The sequence below is a fragment of the Scyliorhinus torazame genome, chromosome 2, assembly GCF_047496885.1.
Source record: "Scyliorhinus torazame isolate Kashiwa2021f chromosome 2, sScyTor2.1, whole genome shotgun sequence".
In the NCBI taxonomy this organism is placed as follows: Eukaryota; Metazoa; Chordata; class Chondrichthyes; order Carcharhiniformes; family Scyliorhinidae; genus Scyliorhinus; species Scyliorhinus torazame.
This window is the reverse complement of record NC_092708.1, coordinates 332,519,074-332,533,517: the sequence shown is the minus strand read 5'-3', so window position 1 is coordinate 332,533,517 and position 14,444 is coordinate 332,519,074. Positions and strand designations below refer to the sequence as shown.

The following is a 14,444-nucleotide window of genomic DNA, read 5'->3' as shown; positions in this document are numbered from 1 at the left end:
ATTTAAAGAAAATGCATATTATTGTGCAAAAACAGGTGGCAGGTCAGAAAATTGAATAAAATATAAGGAACAACAAAGGATGACTAAAAAATTAACGAGGAGTACGAGAGAAAGCTAGGCAGAGATATTAAACCAAATAGTAAGAGTTTTTACTAATATTTTGAAAAGAAAAGGATTAACAAAGTGAGCGTTGGTCATATAGAAAGTGAGAATGGAGAATTGATAATGGAAAATAAGGAGATGGCTAATGAATTGAACAGATATTTTGCACCAGTCTTCACCATAGAGAATTCCATTAACATCCGAGAAGCAACTGCAGACCAGGAAATGGAAGGGAGAGAGGAACTCAGGAAAACTACGGTCACCAGAGAGGTGGTACTGAGTAAATTGTTGGAGCTGCAGACTGACAAGAGCCCAGGTCTTAATGGACTTCATCGTAGGGTGAAGTGACTAGTGAGAGCATGGGTTTTAATTTTCCAAAACTCCATTGATTCAGGGAAGGTCCCATTAATTTGGAGGATAGCAAATGTATTCAAAAAAATGGGGAGACAGAAAACGGGAAACTACAGGCTAGTTGGCTTAACATTGTCATAGGGAAAATATTAGAAGCTATTACTAAAGCAGTTATAGCAGGGCACTTGGATAAGCTCAAAGTAATGAGGCAGAGTCAGCATGGTTTGGTGAAAGGGAAATCATGGTTTACCAACTTATTGGAGTTTTTTGAGGAAGTAACAAATGCGGTGGATAAAGGGAAACTAGTGGATACACTGTACCTCGGTTTCCAGAAGTCATTTGATAAAGTGACAGATCAAATGTTATTGTGGAAAATAAAAGCTCATGTAATAGGAAGTAACATCTTGGCATGGATAGAAGATTGGCTGGCAAACAAGAAGTAGAGTTCAGAGTGGCAAGATGTAACACGAGGTGTGCTACAGTTTACTCAACTGTTTACAATTTATATATATGGGCGGCATGGTGGCACAGTGGTTAGCAATCCTGCCTCACCACACCAGCAACCTGGTTCGATTCCGGCCTTGGTTGACTGTCTCTGTGGGGTTTGCACATTCTCCCCATATCGGCACATAGGTTTCCTCCAGTTACCCCCACACAGTACAAAGACGTGCTGGTTAGGTGGATTGGCCATGATCAATGCATGGGGTTACAGGGATATGGCATGGGATTGAGCCTAGCTGCAGTGCTCTTTCAGATGGTCGATGCAGAATCAATGGGCCAAATGGCCTCCTTCGACACTGTAGGGATTCTATGGATTCCATGGACTTGGAGGAAGGGGTTGTAGGGATGATTACCAAACTTGCTGATGACACAAAGATAGGTAGAAAAATAAGTTGGGAAGAGGAGTTGTGGAGTTGAAGAGGAGACTACAATTAGATAGAAATAGGATAGGCGAATGGGCAAAGATCTGGCAAATAGAATATAATGTGAAATTGTCCGTTTTGGCAGCAAAAATATAAAAGAAATTTATGATCAAAAGAAACATCAAAATGGGCAGCATTGCAGAGCTCGGAGGTGCAGAGGGATACGGATGCCCTAATACATGAATCACAAAAGGCTAGTATGCAGGTACAGCATGTAATTGGGAAAGCTAATGGAATAGTCCTAAGGGGTCTCTGGGGTGTTTCTCTATTTTGGAGTTTCTCGAGGGGGTAGGTCTGGTGGGGTGGGCTGGTTTTGCATTGTTGGGGGGGAGGGTAGCCCCACGAAGGACTTAGGGGGAAACTCCCTTAAAGAGTTACCTCCTTGGCCCATGGCGAGGTCCACTGTGTCAGTGCCATGTTTGCCAATTTTGTTCCATGCCAAAATCTTACAGACAAATAAAGCATTGGCTTTTGACACGTGGATAGGTTTTCAGTCTTACAGACGTTAATCCCAACAGCTCATTCTATATTAACAACACTTCATTGACTGTCAAGCACTTTGGGGGTAGCATGAGGTCAAGAAAGGCGCTATCTAAATGCAAGTTTGTTTTCTTCTTTCACAAAAGTAACATTGCATTTATTAACATTTCATGAGCCTTTGACATCTGGCTGCCCACTTTGAACCAGATTACTGACTATTTACAGACAAAGACGGAATGCCTCTATTGTGCTTCAGCGTCCAATATGGATAGGGCACGCGTGGATTGCTTACCCAAGCCTCTTATGTCAAGACTAAGAACAGAAGAAATCTGTTCAGAAACATCCCAGTGCTGAGGCCTGCCTGCCATTCAGAGGGAGCAAAATAATCCATACGTGTTTTAGAATTAGTGACAGGATGGTATTCAATTTCTGTCACAGTGTCATTATTAAAATGTTCACTTCTTTATTTTGACTGCCGTTCACGAGCATTTGCTGGTTTGGGCATATATAAAACAAATAAAACAGGGTGGTTTGTCCCAGAGAGGAAGGAGTGCGAGAGCCAGTTAGGGCAAGAAGTCATTAACAATTCCAGTCATCCTGTTGTTTTCTGATTCACATTATGGGCTCTCCGGGGATTGGTTTATTTGCATTCCCAGCCTGCAGAAAGCATATAACACAAAAGAGGATGCAAATTGCGTATTTTGCATCTAAAAAGCAAAACTAGTGTCAAAATTGGGATTGAAAGGTAGCATTTTACAGAATGGGCAACATTTATTTTAAGTTAATCAACCGTAAAAATGCTAATCGACTACAGCTGTACTTAATTATTAGTCAATTATCTGCCTGATTTTCTACATGGCATGAAACAGATAGGAACTGCTTTCAGGCTTTTACTTACCCCACTGTCATCAATCCTCATCACCACGGAGCGTGATTTTGATGAGAAAGCAAACACTGTTGATTCCTGCGAATCGGCTCCCCTAAATCTGGGCAGTACAGTGTAGCCTTCCCACTGAGTGTCGTGCCTTCTTGCCTGGCATAGAATATAAATAGCATTGAAAACTTCAGATAATTATGTAGCAGCTATGATAATTATGGAGCAAAATAAGCATATAAAAATACTACAAGCATTATCAATTTCAATGATGTGATTTGCAAATGAAGATGTTCAAGATGAGCAAATGTAGCGACGCATCTCTTGTTTTAGACAGCCACACGGGTATTTATTATTCTCCTTCTATGACAAAAACAATGGTTTAGGTTATTGCCAATGAAATAATAACTATGTCCACAAGAGAATTATATTATCTGAAGATACGGGTTAAGGTTAAAGAAAATGCAATGTGCTAACTTTGCGCAAATCTAACTTTGATAGGTGTACTAAATCCAATGTTTTGTTGGCCTTGCCGGATCTAATAGTTGCTCATAATCCTGAGGGGTCAATTAGCTTCATGACTGAGTTATTGTAAAATGACAATGTTAAAGACGATACCTCCTGTATTTGTTTGGAAGCCAGAAGGTGCCAGTTGGCTTGTATACAAGAATGGCTCTTTCAGTGAGATGTAACTAATCCATGGACGGGACACCCGGGACCCCAGTGTTTTCATACCCTGTAGCTTTGTGGTGCACAATTAGTTACTTTGCAAACAATCTTATCCCACTGTGCTAGAGGCATCTTTAAATTTTCCATAAACCACGTGCGGGATTCTCTGATCCTGAGGCTCAGTGTTGATGCCGTCGTAAATGATGTGTTGGGTACTCTGCTACACAGACGAACCAACACGGTTGCGAATGGTACAACTCAGTTTTATTGCTAACATTTATTTACAATGGTAAACTGGTTACTGAGGTTCGATCATAACCCTAGAATCTGTGGACCTATTCCTAATACTATCTTGTAGTGGCACTCAGCACATGGTGTGTGTCTGAGTGGCTTGCTATGAGCTCTGTGCCCTGAGCTGTCTCCTGCTGGAATCCTCAGGAAGTGTCGTGTTCCCTGTTTTGTACTGTGTATGCTCTTTCCTGTGATTGGCTGTGGTGTTGTGTGTGTGTTGATTGGTCCGTTGATCTGTAAATCAGTATGTATGTGCTATGATGTTTACCTGAATATCATGACAGTAAACACCGTCGCGTTTCCCGACGCTGTCAACATGGCCTCAGGAGCAGAAATTCTGACCCCTACAGGAGACCAGCACGGCACTGGAGCGACCCACGCCGCTCCAGATGCCGATCCCTGCGTCAGATGGGCGCTGTGGGGTCCGCACAGTGGCACCGCCGCCAACACGCACATGCGCAGTGGGACCGGCGTGATTGCCGCGCATGCGATGTGCCTCCCTTCTCCGCACCGGTCCCGACGCAACATGGCGTAGGGCTACAGGGGCCGGCGCGGAACAAAAGAGGCCCCCAGCCCGAGAGGCCGGCCCGCCTATCGGTAGGCCCCGGTCGCGGGCCAGGCCACAGCGGAGGCCCCCCCCGGGTCGGACCCCCCTCTCCCCCCCACCAGGCCACCCCCAGATGCATCCACGCTGAAAGTTCCGGCGGCTAAGAGCAGGTGTGGACGGCGCCGGCGGGACTCGGCTTTTTTAGCGTGGCCGCTCGGCCCATCCCGGACTGAGAATCGCCGGGGGGGGGGGGGGGGCCCGTAGAGCGGCCCCCGACCGGCACCATTCGCGCCAACGTGAATGGTGCCGGTTCTCCGCTCTCCGGAGAATCGGCGGACGGGCGTCGGGGCGGCGTGGCGCGATGCACGCCGGTCCCGGCAGTTCTCCGGCCCGGCCCCAGGGTGAGAGAATCCCGCCCCATGTCTTCACTCATATATACTGTTTATCAGAATTTAATTCATCTGCCACAAAATCGTAAAAGTAAGAGAAAGAGCAGGCCATTCAGCCCCTTGAGCCTGTCCCCAACCATTCAATAAGATCATAGTTGATCTGATTGCCGTCTGAACTCTGCTTTCCTGCCTGCCGTCCAAAACTACGGATTCCTTTGTTGACCAAAATTGAATAACTCAGCCTTGGATATATTCAATGATCCAATTGCCATTACTGGCTGCGGAAGAGACTCCCAAAGATTAACAGCCCTCTGGGATTAGAATATTCTCCTCAATCTAAAATGCGGGATTCCCGTTCGGCGGGATCCTCCACTTCACCAGCAGCACACCCCTGCCTGTGTGTTTCCCGTGGGGTGGCCACAATGGGAAATCCCATTGGCCGCCTGCGAGAACGGAGGATCCCGCTGCCGGCGGGGATGAGCCGGAAAACAGGGCTGGAGGGTCAGAGGATCTCGCCGCTTATTTTTAAACTGTGTTCCCTAGTTCCAGAGTTCCTCATGAGGAGAAAAACATCCTCCCTGCCAAGCCCCCCCCCCCCGAGTCCTATATTTTTCAATAAGATCACCTCTCATTCTGCTAAACTCTAAAGAATGTAGGCCCAACCGGCTCAATCTTTCCTCAAAAAACAACTTCAACCCAGGAATGAGCCGTGAACCTTTCTGAACCGTTTCTGATCCCTCTTTCAATAAGGAGACTAACGCTGAACACAGTACACTGGGTGTCGTCAATGCCCTGTACAGTTGTAGCAAGACTTTTTACTCCATGCCCCTTGCAATAAAGACCAACACTCGATTTGCCTTCCTAATTAATTGCTGTCCCTGTTTGCTAACCTTTAGTGATTCATGTACAAGGACATCAATATCCCCCCATACCACAACATTCTGCTGTCTCCATCTATTTAAGTCATAGTCTGTTTTTCTATTCGTCCTACTAAAGTGAACAAACTACACATTTTACTCTATCACCAATTTTTTTGCCCATTCACTTAACCCGCTTATATCGCTTTGCAGGCTGTTTGTACATGTCCTTTTTTTTGTATCATTAGCAAATTTGGCTACAACACACTCAGTTTCCTTCATCCAAGTCACTAATAGTTGAGTTTGAGGTGATCTCTGTGGCACTCCACTGGTTACAGTTAGCCAGTCACATAGAAAGGCCCCCCCTGACTTATAAAGTATGATGGACGCATGGCTGTTGTGAAATATGAAAGTTCCTGATAAATGTCACTTTCTCCTCCAGCTGTGCCTCTCCACAGGTACCTGGTGATCTGAGGCCTCACATCTTACTGACATTAAATGTTCCCAGCTGTGTCACTCAGACAACTGAATTGACCTCCTTATTTCAGGTGGTCAACCCAAAGGATCCTCACCTTGTAATTACTGGAACTTGTAGGAACCTTTTAAAGACATTTTCTACACATATGGATTATTTACATCCATGAAAAATGCTAACTTGTTTGCAAAATTATTAAAACAGACCAAAGAGAATATATTTAGACATTTATTTTTAATGTGGACCGCAATTGGGACAGGGGGGCAGCTCGGTGACGCAGTGATTATCACTGCTGCCTCGTGGCGGCAAGGACCCGGGGTCGATCCCGGCCCCAGGTCATTGTCTGTGTGGAGTTTGCACATTCTCCCTGTGTCTGCGTGGGTCTTACTCCCGCAACCTAAAATGAGCAGGTTAGGTGGGTTGGCCATATATTTTGGGGAGGGAGGGAGTCAGAGTGTTGGTGGAGCGGAGGGGTGGGGCAAATAGGACACTGCCTGAACTATCTACGGAGGCAGAAAAACAAAAGAACCTTCAATTACGATGTGCCAAATTCTGGGAGTTCCCCAGAGGGGATGAGGGGCAACATCGTGTCAGGCACGAGTGAGCCCCGCACCCCGCTACAGAGCGCCTCGTGCACCCTGCACTCCCGACACTGGGCGGCTGACAGCCTTCGGGCAGTCACCCTCCGGGCCCGAATCCTCCACCATAGTGCGGCGGGCGACACGGGCCCACCAACCAACCCAGGACCTGCCTTGATCCCACCACCATGATCATCGACAGGCAGGATCTCCTCAGGCTCCTCCCGGGGTCCTGTGCCAGCGGGAGGTGGTGGTGCAGATGCCTGCTCTGCCCCCGCCGCCTGGTCACCGAAGGCCCCAGAAATAACTCCGGGAAAAGGTCCGGGATCGTGGCAGAGGTGCCCAAAGACAGCGGTTGGGACAGAGGGTCTTCCAGACCATAACCCGCTAAGAACCTAAGAAGCAGGGGGTTATCGCTGACCCCCTCCCCTCAGAAATTGAACAAGTCCGGGGTGCTGAGTTGTACTGGGTGGAACGGGCCCTCTCGGGTCCCGTCCGACCTCGAAGCACCCTGCTCGGGAGACAGCGGCAGCTGCTGGGATTTCCTCACTATCCCCCCGCCTCTTTTCTTTCGGGGACTGGGCATGACATCGATGGGAAAGAGCCATGCTAAATTGCCCCTTAATTGGGAAAAAAAAGAGTGGGTACTCTAAATTTTAAAACAAATTAGGAAAGAATCGTCTCTAACTCAATAAGAAACAACTGAGCTGTAACTTACGAGCTCCCCATCATCAGATTGGGGGAGGGGGATACCTTAAATATGTGCTGGGGAACCCCTCTCAGAATTGCCCCGGTAATACTTTGCACGGCAATTCCCAGAAGCACAAACTTCTTCTGGGCAATTGCCCCGCACTGTGAACTATCCAAAAAGGAATTTAAATTGCTACCTTCAGTCAGGGTTACACTAATAGTTACTCAGAAAAAGTTGGAAGAATTTAAACTTCTTCTAACTTCTGGGTAATTATTGTAAAGACCCAGAACAACACCCGATGGGACTCACCCCATACCCCTGGCTAACCACCACCACATGGTATTCCCCACCCCCCTGAGACCCCCTGGATTCCCGCCACCCACACAGGACTCCTCTCCACCAACACCCCCCTCCCCTGAGCAGGCCCAAACCAACACAAGCTGAGCACCCTGACCTGACCCGACCCCCAACCCCCCCAGCAACATGGCCCGACCTCTCTGACCCAATGGGACAACCCCCTCATTCCAGACCAGACCTGACCACCCCCCACCGGCAGGCCTGACCCGAACTGAACCCCCCCCCCCCACCTCCACGACACCTCCCGATCCCAACTTCTGACCCCCCCGCCACACCTCTCTAATCCTATTCACTCACCTTAGACGCTTAGCTTCTCCTCAAGGAATTTTAGATTTCAATGGGATTCATGACTTACCTGGTTCACGGCATCTAAAGATGTAAAAAAGGTGGGGGTGGGGGGAGTTTCTTCATTTGACTGGATTTCAACACTGGGCTCCAGGGCCCAGCCAGCTGCACTGTTTAGATGCAGCCTCGGCTTAGGTGGATGGTCAGGTGAAATAGGCTCAGAAGAAAACTGATGTAAGTATTTGGGCACAGAACGGCAATCCGATGCTGATTGTCAGTCCGAGTCAGTTACGGCAAGATTTCTTCCTCATTACAAGTGGGTCAATATCCAGGGAGAATGCGTAAAAGTATCTCATTTCCATCAGCACATGAAGGGAGCAATTATTATAAATGGATCGATGATTTTTATCCCAGGATCAATCTCCAGGACATCTTTAAATATTGCACAATGTTTTTGAAAATTTGTGTTTTTACTCTATGTACTTTGCACGCTAAATTAGAAATTTTCTTAAATTTATAGGAAAATATGTAGATCTTCTTTTCCAAGTTGCTTACAATATGTTGCGCAGAGTTTGTAAATCAGTTGCATAAAAACTATTTCTTCATCCATGGCCTTTTAAAATTCCATTAGAACTAACTAGGTGGGTTAATATCCAACTCCAACCACAAATACAAGATCCAGGCTAACATTCCAATGCAATATTGAGGGAGTTAAAGATAAGGGAGGTAAGTGCAGTGAAGTCACATGCTTTAGTGATTGGAATGCACCTAGTGCACTTACATCTCTTTGATTTGGTCAGTGTTTACAACCGCTGGGGTTTCATCACTTAGGCAACTGAAGCGTAAAGGGATATGAATGGATCAAAGGTAGTCAATCACAAATCACCGCTCAAAGCTATGAATGGCTTGTAGATAGTGGATCTGTGGGATCCAGACACAGGCACAGCTGCTCTCCTTCGAGGAATGGACATGCGGAGCTGAAAGGTAAGCAGTACAGTTATAATGCTTCCCACTGTCCCTGTAAGGGCAGATCTCTGGCTTCCAGACAGGGATCCTTTTTGGGTGGGGGTGGTCTCTGTGGGGGGAGGGCAGGGTATGTGAGGGGGCGGGGGCTCTGCAGAGGTGGTTTGTTTAGGCAGGAGGTCCCTGTTGGGCCGGCCCTATTACACCCACCGCGAGGTCCACCAGGCTAGGGCCACGATGGTAGAGACCACAAGTGAACCGCGCCCACATGATTCCCGGCAGTGGGGACCGCTAAATAGATGCCATGATTGAATGGCGGAGCAGAATCCATGGGCCAAGACCATCACGAGCTCATCTGAGAACCATTTGCATTTTTCTAAATGCTCCCGACGGCATGCGGCATGGAACTCATTCACACCACCAGCGGGAGGGTCGGAGCATTGCGTTCAAGTAGGTACCCAGTGCCAATCCCGATTTTGCCCCGATGCCTAATTCTCCGTCCTATTGGGGAATGTATTCCGGGTGTCCCGGAATGGAGAATCCAGCCTAAGGAATATTACATTTAAAAAATAATTTCCAATCAAGGGGCCAATCCACCTACCCTGTACATCTTTGGGTTGTGGGGGTGAGACCCACTCAGACACGGGGAGAATGTGCAAACTCCACACGGACAGCGACCCGGGATCGAACCCAGTGCTAACCACTGCGCCACCGCACCCCCCAGGAATTTTACATTTTGAACCAATAGCTTTCCTCATAGAATTGTAAATATTGAACTTGGAAAGTGAAGGATTCAAAATGAATTTCTTAAAGAGCTGCAAAGTATAATATTTTTACAGTTATTCATCTGTTGTCAATTGTGTCTAAAAGCTAAAATTCTTTTAAACCCACATGTGTTGAAATTGTGTCTCAATGTGCTGTTCAATTGCTCCATCTGGCTTATTATTTATGTCCCATCTCTCGGTTAGATCATAGTTTCTGGCTCGTCACCAAACAGCACACTATACCAAGATTAGATTTGTGTACATTTCCTGCAACCAAACATGTGTCAAATTAATTTTGTACATGTTACTGCAAATATTATGAAGGAGATTAATGAAATAATCTTTCAGTTCTGTGACTGGAATTTGATTATAATCCAGACATGGAGGATGTAAATGCCGTATATAAGTTGAGGCCTGCAGACAGAGCCTGGGTGATCCAAAGTAAAATCACTTTCCTCTGCCCCACACAGAATAACTTCCAGGAAGCTTTCCAGAACTTCACCCAATTCAGTTTATGCTGACAATGGAGATTTCTGTTGCAACAGCGCCACCAAGCTGGTGTAGTAAAGAGCATTCCTTTGCTTGATATTCAACATGGATTTAAGGTGATTAGCAAAGGAAAATACAGTGAAATTAGGAAAAAAATTGGTTAAGTGGTGAGTGGTTCCGATCCAGATTGCACCTCCTGAGGGTGTGGTGGAGGCAGATTCAATTGGTTTTTCAAAGGGGAATTGGATAACTAGCCAAAGAGAACAATTTGCAGGGCTACAGGGAAGAGGTAGGGGAGTGCGACTTGCTGAGTAGCTCTTCCAGAGAGCTGGCATGGACACAATGGGCAGGATTTTCCACGCAACCCAGTGTGTTTCTTGGCGGCGGAGACGGTCAAGCCTTTGGCCGGTGGCAGGATCTTCTGGTCCCGCCATTGTCAACGTGGAAACCTGTGGTGGGGGTGCATCGTCGGCAGGACCAGGGGCGGGACTCTCAGATCGCCGAAATCGTGTTTGCCGATCTGCTGGAGAATCACCGTTTACGCTGGAATCGGAGGCGGTGCCGCTTTTATGATGCTCCGCCCCCTCCTCCCCGATGCTCCGCCCTGGTGGGCGGAGTCCCCGACGGCATGGGACACGTGCTCACACTGCTCGGGGATCTCACATGGCGGCTGTGGACTGTCGGTGGGGGGGGGCGGCCGTTCCGCTGGCAGTGGGGCCTTCGTCGGGCTGGGGGACTGGTGAGGGCGTGGACCGGGGGTGGCGAGGCTGGTCACAGGGGGCAGTTTTTGGCAGGCTGCTGGCATGCATACGCATCGCCACAGACCCGGCCATTCTCCGGCCGTATCCGCAGGTAAAGCAGGGCTTTACGCTGTGCAGCTGCTAGCCCCCCACCCAACGGAGGATCGGTGCGGGGGCGGCCCCGACTTTCTGGTCATTAAACCAGACGGATCCTGTGGGATCAGAGAATCCAGCCCCAGAAGTTCCCACCAATGTGAACAACCGCTGAATTGCAGCCAATGGACTGAATAGCCTCCTTCTGAACCTAACAATTCTTTTTTTTAAATATATTTTTATGAGCGTTTTTCTTTTTATACAAAGTGAAAATGAACATGGACAGACACAGAAACTATATACATCGGTTCCACTCACTATATACATCCTTTTGAATTTGTATTTCTCATTAAGTGCACAGTTTTGGCCAAGTCCCCTGCTCCTGACACCCCACTTCCCTCCCGATCCCCCTCCCCTTCTTGTTATCTGGCGTGCCTTCTTTGTTCGTTTGGTCTTCCAACCTGGACCTGTTGGGGTGGCCTGGTGCTACGTATACAGTTTTGTGTTCGGTATGGTTGGGTTCTGTGCTTCTCTTTTCTCTCCCCCCTCTTCCCCCCCACCCCCCCCCCCCCCTTCCTACCCTCCTCTTTTTATTTTTCCCCCAATTGTGTCTGTTGCTCTTCTGTGGACCCCCCCCCCCCCTCCCCTCTGGCTTATGGGCTGTTAAACAGGTCTTGGAACAGATTGGTGAATGGCTCTCACATTTTGCAGAAGCCCTCTTTAGACTCCCGGATGGCGAATTTGATTGTCCCCATTTGGAGAAATTCCGATAGGTCAGACAGCCAGTCTGCAGCTTTGGGTGGTGCTGCTGACCGTCAGCTGAGCAGGATTCTCTAGCGGGCGATTAAGGACCCAAAGGCAAGGTGTGACAGTTGAGGAGTATTTATCTAAGATCTTCCTGATTAGTCGAGGTTGTAAGCTACCAGACAAGGTCTTGTGAATATCTAAAGTAAGACTCGCTATATGGGAGTTCTGATTATAGTATACACAATGTGCCTTGCGTTCACTACCTTCAGTGTACAGGTTAGACTATGACTTAGATGACTATCTTTTCCTTAACTTCAACTAAATATTTCTAATTCTTGAGAGCTTGGGCATGGGCAAGTGACCCTCCAGATAGCCTCAAAGGGTGAGAATATGATGAGTCTTAGTTAAATGTCACTCTTATTTATTAAAATAGACACGGATCTGTATGGTAAAATATATATGCAATTTATTTCAAGAAAAAAGGGTAATACAGGTGATTTGATAAATGAGGCAGTTTGGCAGATACAGGATATGTGATGAGTTAGCCTGTGAACTCCTTAACTACAAAATTGATTAAGCCATAAACATTTTATACTTACAACGGCTAGTAGTCTCGGAATTCGATACTCAATCAATTCTACGAGTTGAGATAGCAGCTTACTCCAATAAACACCCAGTAATCTCCTCAACAGCTCTCCAAGCGAAACTCTAACTTTCGCGGCTTTTGCTTGAATATTTATATTATTTTTACACTCAGGGAGAGCTAGGGAGTTGGAGGGGAGTTTTAGCATAGCCCCGGCTTCTGAAAAACAAGTTAACTCCCCACAATTATTTCGAGACAAAGAACAGTCTCTCTCTTGGTTGGCAAGGCCTTAGTTTCAGGGAGGTCTAGCAGGGCACCTGCTCCTAAAGATACGAGGTTGATACCACCGGTAGCTATCTCTAGAAAATCACCAGCGTCCCTTCTTGGCAGGGTCTCTTACAAGTGATATCCTCCCTTAGTTGGCAGAGCTTATTTCCAGACAAGGCCACAAGCCTTAATGAGTTCACAGCATCTGGACTCTTACAAAGATAATACATATTAAAAAACATTATTGCGATAAGTAATGGTTTACAATAGATAATGGACTTCATCAGTCATCAGTTTTTAATATACGGTTAAATACATGATTTGATATAAAATCAGCTCTGATCAGCTTTTAAAATAGAGTGAATATATGATTTTATATAAAATCAGTTCTGATCAGCCTTTAATATAGGTGGATACCGCCACATCCTCGTCTTGAACGAAATAAGTCTGGTGGCTAATATTTTCTTCGGATAGTTTTCTTGATGAATATCCTTGAGTTTCGCTTTTTATGGTCATGGTTCATATTGAATGAATGTCCACCTTTGTTCCTCTTTTCCTTCTAACTGTTTGGAAAAGGGTTGATTCTGCCAGCAGTCCTTCATGGGTGTTTTTCCCATGATTTATGCTTCTGATTTCTGAACAGGTGGTTCAGTCCATCTTTTGAGGGTCCATAATAAGAGGAGATAACAACAGAATCCCAAGAGGAGTTTTGCTTTGTAATTTGTCCTCATGTTGAGTGTAATTCTGGGATTAGTGTTATGGGCAGTTTTCTTTTAGCAAGATATGGACTGTGGGTATTTTGTTCAGGAAATCGATTTCTGTTTTGAAGGTACAGTAATCTAAGGTTAATGCATTCAATAATAATGTTACAGTTTCCTGTTATAAGACAAGCTATTCCTAAGGTTTTCTAATGCTAATTAGAATTAAAATTGTAGATTGTACAAGAGTAATAAGCATGATCTTTCTCCATCGGCTGAGTATCCTCCAAGTATATGGAGACATAGCCGGGTTGGCCAATCTGGAAAGATAAGGCAGGTCTGGTCAGTTAGAGTTAGTGCCTAGGTGGGGTAAGTCCCGTCTATCCTATCTCTGGTGGACATCACTACTTGCTTATCTCAGTGCGGCTTTCTGCAGCGCTCGAAATCCATTTGGCCAGTTCCTGGTAGCAGGTTTTCTTTGTTTTTTACCCAATCAGCAAAAGCCTGGGTTGATGACCTGGGGTCGTTCAGGTAGGTTTGGTAGGTACTCACATGGAGAATGACCATACATGGTTAATTTGGCTATTTCCATTTGGTGTATTTTTTCGTGACTTACTTCGTCACAGACCATTTTCAGTGTAAATTCAGCTGCCGTGTGCTCACAGGCTGGGGACATGGGCTTTGGCTGTGTCCCCATCCTTGGCAGAGGGAGAATTCCTTGAATCTTTTCTTAAATTGATCAATTCATCTGTTCTTTTCTCGGGCGTTTTTGGCATAGAGGACATATTCCCATTCTGAAAGGACTGAAAATATTTCTTGGAAGTTTTGGGTATCAGCTTGTCTTATTACTTTATGGACATCTTCTTGTCCTCTAAGGGACACTATCCTTTCCGGGCAGACCATCCATCTACCATCATCTGGGTAGGTCATACGGAAGGTGTCTGCCTGTAGGAGCTCTGCTAGTGTCATGGTATTTGGGTATTTATGCCTGGTTTGCAGGCAGTTGGCATATCCTCCTGCCCAGTGTGCACATATTGGATTGAATGGAGTTTGCTGACCTGTTTCTTTTTCCATGGTCAGTATTTTGAGGACTTATTCAGGGGTACATCCTATTAGAGGTGCTATTTTATGAGAAGTTAATTTCAGAATTTTCTTTTCTGCCAGCCTAGAATCGGCTTCATAGTTGTCAGGTACATGGGGATCTGAAATAATTGGGTCGGAGGATCTCGGG

At 46.4% G+C, this 14,444-nt stretch overlaps 1 protein-coding gene across 1 annotated transcript in view; it reads right to left on the bottom strand.

Moving 5' to 3' along the window:
• Positions 1-13,910, bottom strand: part of LOC140407437 (kinesin-like protein KIF28) — a 343,852-nt gene extending 329,942 nt beyond the window's left edge. Inside the window, exons 1-2 of the mRNA XM_072494929.1 lie at positions 13,830-13,910; positions 2,755-2,889 (exon numbers count right to left, since the gene is read on the bottom strand). Coding sequence (XP_072351030.1) covers positions 2,755-2,889; positions 13,830-13,910 — 216 coding nt within the window. The remainder of the gene's footprint in view (positions 1-2,754; positions 2,890-13,829) is intronic.
• Positions 13,911-14,444: the final 534 nt, after the last annotated feature.